At 38.2% G+C, this 6,891-nt stretch overlaps 1 protein-coding gene across 2 annotated transcripts; it reads right to left on the bottom strand.

Moving 5' to 3' along the window:
* Positions 1-899: 899 nt before the first annotated feature.
* CUNH5orf46 (chromosome unknown C5orf46 homolog) lies at positions 900-6,188 on the bottom strand. Of its 2 annotated transcripts, none has more exons than XM_036423994.2 (2): positions 6,032-6,188; positions 900-1,197 (listed from the first exon to the last, which is right to left on the bottom strand). In XM_036423994.2, the coding sequence occupies exons 1-2, from the start codon at positions 6,099-6,101 to the stop codon at positions 1,025-1,027; spliced, it is 243 nt and encodes an 80-aa protein (XP_036279887.1). In that variant the 5' UTR covers positions 6,102-6,188; the 3' UTR covers positions 900-1,024. The 2 variants fall into 2 exon arrangements, with proteins under 2 accessions (XP_036279887.1, XP_036279888.1); XM_036423995.2 differs by having other exon boundaries at positions 953-1,185; positions 6,032-6,176.
* Between the last annotated feature and the right edge of the window lie 703 nt (positions 6,189-6,891).

The following is a 6,891-nucleotide window of genomic DNA, read 5'->3' as shown; positions in this document are numbered from 1 at the left end:
GGCAGTTCCTCACCATAGTGGTCAGTGCATGTCACAGGGACTGGCCATTCCACTTGTCATTCCGCAGGTTGATTGATTTGCATATTAGGATTTTATTATATTGAATATCAGAATCACCTGAAATCTTGTTAGAAAGCATATCCGTGGCCTTGTCCCATGAAAGCACAAGGTGAAATGGAGGAACTTGCATTTTGTGTTCTCCAGGGAATTCTAAAGCAGCTAAATAATAGGTCAGTTTTCCAAACTTTGCTTAAGGGTCTATGAAGGAGAGAATTGGAGAGCAGAGGCTCAGAGAGAAGTGGAAATTGAAAGTACTTAGAAATTCAAAAGGAATTGGATCCTGGAGAGCTGGAATTGAGGAGATTAATAAATGGGGAAGAATGAACAGGGTGAAGTCAAAGTAAAAATCAGAGCTATGTAGACTGGAGTAAGATGCATGAGAAGTTTGGCATAGGGGCTTGAAAACAGATTGAGAACTTTGGGAGGATTCTGAGGTGTGTGATCTGCCACCAGGGAAATCCCTCGCTATCAAAACTATTTATATACAGTAGGCTGTCTATGAGGACAGATGAGCTGTTATCAATAACCCTTCTGAGTTACTCCAATGAGAAAATAAAGGCAGGAATCATCATTACTGTAACTGCTGAGTACACCATTACCCATTACCTTTACCAAAGAATTAGTGTCTGTGCTGGGCTGGTCCTGTATTCCCTTAACTTAATAGATAAGCAAACTGAAACACATAAATCACCCAATGAAAAAACCACTTGTTCAAGACCAGAACCTGACTTCCTTACTTGGTCCTGAGATTTAAATATATATATATTTATGGAATCAGTTGATAGGAATGTGCTCACCCAAAAGTGCTTAGGAAAATTTCATTCAGGTGCAAATGGGACTTAAGGCGGGGCAACACTTTTCAATTAAATTCATACATTGGCATGCACAAAAATTTTGATTCCCATTCATTTTAATGCAATGTGGTCATTTGCCAACAGCGAACTGGACAAAAGTAAGATTTGTCTCAGTCTTTCCTTTCTATGGAGCGGAGGATGAATGACACTGCATTCTCAATGATTTCTCTGCCCAAGAGGTGTAGGAATGTTGGCATGTCCTCTGGTTTTTTGCCTGAGGCATCTGGCTTGTCATCTGGCTTGTCATCTGACTTGTCATCTGACTTGTCATCTCGTTTGTCATCTGAAAAAGACAACAGAATCTCAGAGGTGATTGTCAGCAATAAGAACAGAATGTCTCTCTTCTTTGTAGAAAGCATTTAGCGCCCATCGTACCCCCACTAAATGACTTAAGAGTATCTTATAGTTGAATTTACTCAACACATTTTGCCCAGTGAAATACATGCTTTATATCACTTATTCCTAAAAACAATCAAGCAGACCAATTGATCCTTTGGTTCCCTTCTTGGAAGAGAAGACTGAAGTTCATGGAGGTTAAGTAACTTGGTCCAAGTGAAGCTACTACCCCGTTTCCCCAAAAATAAGACAGTGTCTTATATTATTTTTTTCTCCCAAAGTTGCGCTAGGTCTTATTTTCAGGAGATGTCTTATTTTTCCATGAGCTAGGTCTTATTTTCGGAGGATGTCTTATTTTCGGGGAAACATGGGTATATGATTGAAATACAAAATGCCTGGTTTCACTTCAATTGCATGGTCTCTCTCCATGTAATCCCTGGGCCCATGGTAATGATAATAATGAAGATGAAATACTAATGAGTAGCATTTGTTGACCATATACCTATGATAGGAAATCCACATCCATTGTCTCATTTTATTCTCACGGCAAACCTATGAGGCAGGCAAAATCATTATGCCGATTAAAGGTAAAGAAATGGAATGAGAGGCAGGTTTAGAAGCTGGTTCACAGCCACAGTGTTAGAAAGTGGCAGAGTCAGAATGCGGTCTCATGTCTGTCTGGTATTCACATCTGGATCCTTAATCACTCAGTGATGAGCTGCATGGTCTTTGACAGAAAAGTTGTGATCTAACCTCAAGATAAGATTGAAGGTAGTATAATAATGATGACAAGGAGAAATTCTATCTCTTGTACCTTATCTGTCCGATAGTTCTACAAATAATGGTTTTACAAAAGCTGTGTAAATTTACCCTTGATCAATCTTATGGGGTATGTACATTTTTGCTCTTTAGACCAAGAAACTGAAAAGATTGGATGACTTACAGAAGACTCACAAATAGCAAGAGAAGATGAAACGAATGTCCTTTAGAGTGAGGCCAAGGATCTAGAGCAGTGGTTCTCAACCTTCCTAATGCTGCGACCCTTTAATACAGCTCCTCGTGTTGTGGTGATCCCCAACCATAAAATTATTTTTGTGGTACTTCATAACTGTAATTTTGCTACTGATAATGAATCATAATGTAAATATCGGTGTTTTTCCATGGTCTTAAGCTCTACAGCGCTTACACATTTCTCTCAGTGCTTGTCGCAACCCACAGGTTGAGAACAGCTAGCAGGGTCGCAGATATTTACATTAAGATTCATCGGAAAACACAGAAATTTACATTACGATTCATAACAGTACCAAATTACAGTTATGAAGTAGCAACAAAAATAATTTTATGGTTGGGGGGGTCACCACAACATGAAGAGCTGTATTAAAGGGTGGCGGCATTAGTAAGGTTGAGAACCACTGATCTAGAGAGTGAGATTGGAGGTTGGTGACGTGCAAGTTCCCTTGGGGTCAGGGGATTGGCTCTATTTAGTGGTCTAACTGACCAGGAGATTTGATGGAATGAAAGAGGGGCACTTAGCAGCATATATGGCCTCCTCCCTGAACCCTGGTGACAGAATGGAGTAGGATCTTTATCTTTTTGTTTTATTATAGCCTCAGGAGTATTGCTGGTAGATCTGATAAATCAAAACACAGGATATACAGTTAAAGTTGAATTTCAGATAAACAATAGTTTTCAGCATAAGAATGACCCAGGAAATATTTAGGACATACTTCAACAAAACAATTGTTCATTGTTCATCCAATATTCAAACTTAACTGGGTGTCCTGTATTTTATCTGCAACCCCGCCACAAGTTTTGACTTGAGAAGTATCAAACCTGGGGACTCTGAATGAAGGAGTTGTAACTAGCTTTTTGTGTGGAGGTTGTCAGATTATGTTAGGAGCCTTGCATCTATATTGTATCCTAAAATATAGTAGAAGCTCTAATTAAAAGATGTGGCTTTCAGTTCTACAAACATTTGTTGCTTACCATGCCATAACAAAAGATTGGAGAGGAGCACAAATCTGGGACATATAACCAAAATCAGTATCCTAATCACCAAGTATTCATTCTTTCTTTCATTCATTCATTCATTCATTCATTCATTCAATTGTTGGGGTGTTTTTCTGTTGTTGTTCAACAAGGATATTTGAGTCTACTGTTATATGCATAGCATAGGCTAAGAGTTAAGGTAAAAGTGGACATTTATGGGCAGCATTCTCACATAAGGTGCAAGGCAACCACATTGACCAGAAAAGCTTTGTTTTTATCATGGGAAGGGAAGGAAAGAGGCTATATATTTGTTATGCTGTGCCTGTTGTGCAGGGGCAGGGATAGTATTTTCATAGCATGCCTTAATCCTTATTCAGGGCAATGATTATAATATAGTCTTACAAGAGAGAAAACAAGATGCTCAGAGAAATTAGATGACTCACCTAAAATCACACATCTTGAAAGTGGCTGATCAGGTTTTGACCTAATTTATGTTTAACTCCACAAACCTTGTTACTTATATGATATAATGAGCCTTCAAGCAATTATTCCCTAAAGACATTTACCAGGTGCAAAATAGAGGTTCCTTGCATGAAAATTGAATTCTTTATTTTTCTGTGTTCCTACCTGCCTACTGGCATAACCAGATTTTTTTTTAATGTGACACCAAGTGGTAGCTTTTCAATATGCAAGGAGCTCTGGGTTGGAGTGTGTGAAGAGTAGATCCTTGGCTCCAGTCCTTGAACCACGTACATACTGAGTGGTATTAGGGACCAGTGGATCATATGTTTTAGAATCCTACATACCCAAGTTTAATTCATGTGTTAAAAAATTAGCCATGTAACCTTACACACAAAATTTAACCATACTCTCAGTTTCTTCATTGCGTTGTTATAAAGATTAAAAGATAATGCATATGCCTTTCATATATATCATATATATGTATATGTATGTGTGTATGTATGTACATATATTATGATCTATGTATACCACTTACAGTACCAGGCCTAAGGTAAGCTCACAGTAAGTTATTGTTATATTATTATTATTATTATTATTATTAACAACAAAGTGATTCATAGTAGCTTTCTCCTCTAGTGCTTTTGGAGATAATGCAAAATAGAAAATGTTGTTAAAATATTAAGAAATTTGAAAATGTTGGAAAACAAAAGAAAAATACATACCAATAATAAAATTAAGAAATGTGATATACTAGAAACAAATTATCAAAGCCAATAGTTGAATATTTTCTCTTTTGAAATATATGATAGCTCTTATTTACATTAACTCCTTGTTGAGTTTCTTAGTCAATGAAATACAAAAGTTCTGAAAAAATACTGTAATATTGATATATGTCCAGTTTTTATAATTTACAAGTGATTATAAAAGCTTGCTCATTTGATCTGGTGAAGTTTATGGTTATCCCATTTTACAAATGAAGAAACGGAAGTTCAAAGCAGTGAACTGATTTAACCAATTTCAGAGTTCATAAGAGAGAGAGATGGGACTGGCTTTTAGGACATCAATCTCACCTTTTCCTTTACTAGGGGGGGTGGGATTACTTTAGGAGGGGATGGACACAGTAGTCTCTGAGACTGTCTCTATAGTAATTCTGTCCGAGTGTCTGCCTGTGTGTTGTGCCAGTGGACAATGGGTGGCTGAAGGAGTGTGTTCTGTTGAGTTACATTTAGAAGAGTTTCAATGGCAATATTGCTCTCTCTCAGTGTTTTCTGACCATTTTGAATAGAGAGGAGTCACAAGTTCACTGTCTTCTACAGACAGAAAAAGAAATTAATTCATAAGTATTCTACATGCTGCTGTGTGGTTTTCTATATGCTTGAAACAAACATGGAAGAAATAGATGCTTAGTTATAACGGGAAGAACTGAGGGCTTTAGGTGTTAGTGCCAAGTGTGCCACTACTACCAGTGTCTATGATCAAGTAACTTTTTTTTTTTTTTTTGCAAATAGTTATTAACCTGCAAAAAGAGCAGTGGTAAAACTGTGCATGTTTACATAAAAAGATTATTATGATAATTAAATGAAATAATACATGATAACAATAACAGCTAATATTTACTGGTGCTTATTATGGACTCATACTTCTTAAATGTTTGTCTCTCATTTAATTTTCATGATAAATGTATGAGAAAGTTAACTATTGACATTTTATTTTACATGTGAGGCCCAGAGAAGTTAAATAAAATACCTGAAGTCACATTTCTGATTAGTTGTGAAGTCAGACCTAGGAGTCTTATTTCAGAGTTGATATGCCTCACCTTTGAGCATTATTAGTTATATTCATCAAAATTTATAACAATAGCCCTACCTGGTTTGGCTCAGTGGATGGAGCTTCAGCCTGAGGACTGCAGGGTCCCAGGTTCGATTCTGGCTAGGGAGACATGACTGGGTTGCAGGCCCTATCCCCAGGAGGGGGCGTGCAGGAGGCAGATAAATGGTGATTCTCTCTCATCATTGATGTTTCTACCTCTCTCCCTCTCTTTTCCTCTCTGAAATCGATAAATTTTTTTCTAAATTTATAACATAATAGTGTTGCTATATCACATAAGTATATGTAAAAAAGCAATCATTCCACACTTTCTACATTCACTGAGGACAGAGACTTTTTGCTAGAAGATTCTACTTGCTTTTTGCTAGAAGATCTGTCTCTGGTCTCCTAGTCCAGTGCTCAAAAGTCCCTCCCCCTCCCTGCCCTTTATGTTCTGGAACAGTGCCACCAACTTCCTCCAACCATGGCTAACCACTGCACGAGCTGTCACTGGAAGCACTTACCAGCATGGCAAGTCAGGATCAAGGCAAGCAGTCCCAGGAAAACTGTCATCCGGAGCACAGAGATGGCCATGGTTGCAGCTCTGGGTATTGGTGCAGATAAAGCGTTCCAGGGCACCTGTAGCCTTGCTCCACTTATAAGTCACTTGCAGGTGACATCACCTGCTGTGGAATTTAGGCTATTGCACAAAATGTCTCCACAGCATGCTCCGGGATCTAATGAGCCCTGCCCAACCTTTCAAACCTAAAGTTTTTCTCATGGTCGAAGAAAAGCCCTTTTTGGTTTTCCTAGTGTGCATTTATCAATGGCATTGTAGTAACTCTTTCAGAGGTAGTTCCTATGCCAGCATTAACAATTAGATGGGTATCAGGCAGAATTATTATTATTCAGTGCCAAGAAGTAAGTATTCAATCAGATTGGTGAGGTGTTCTACTTTCATCCCTGCACACTCTACTTTCTTCCCCATGCTCTGAGCTAATTACTTGTTCCCACATGGGCATGCCCATTCATACCCCAGTGCCTCTGTTCATGCTTTTTATTTTTTCCCCATCATTGATCCCCCCCACCCTGCCTTGGAATATTCCTGCTATTCATCAGACTCCAGTTCAAATGCCACACTTCTCTATGAACCTTTATGATGACCCTTCCACCATACCCCAGAGAGTTAGTTGCTCTATCATCTGTCATATAAAACACTCGCTTGGACTACTTTTGGAAAACTAAGTACTTTAATAGCTCTCTTCTCTTTCAGCCTATGGATCTCTTAAGGAACAGAATGTTTTATTCAGTTCTGAATCCTGAAGGAACCTATTATTATGTTTGGCATTGGCCTTAGCTTTGAATTCCTTGGGAAACTTGCATA

The sequence above is a fragment of the Pipistrellus kuhlii genome, unplaced genomic scaffold (assembly GCF_014108245.1).
Source record: "Pipistrellus kuhlii isolate mPipKuh1 unplaced genomic scaffold, mPipKuh1.p scaffold_m20_p_8, whole genome shotgun sequence".
Lineage (NCBI taxonomy): Eukaryota > Metazoa > Chordata > Mammalia > Chiroptera > Vespertilionidae > Pipistrellus > Pipistrellus kuhlii.
This window is presented reverse-complemented; position numbering and strand designations above follow the sequence as displayed.

Excerpts from the sequence above, each read along its gene's own strand:
- CUNH5orf46 (XM_036423994.2), bottom strand. The coding sequence starts at position 6,101 with ATGGCCATCTCTGTGCTCCGGATGACAGTTTTCCTGGGACTGCTTGCC. Across the intron at positions 1,198-6,031 it reads GATCCTGACTTGCCATGCTG|ATGACAAACGAGATGACAAG; the intron begins GTAAGTGCTTCC and ends TGTCTTTTTCAG.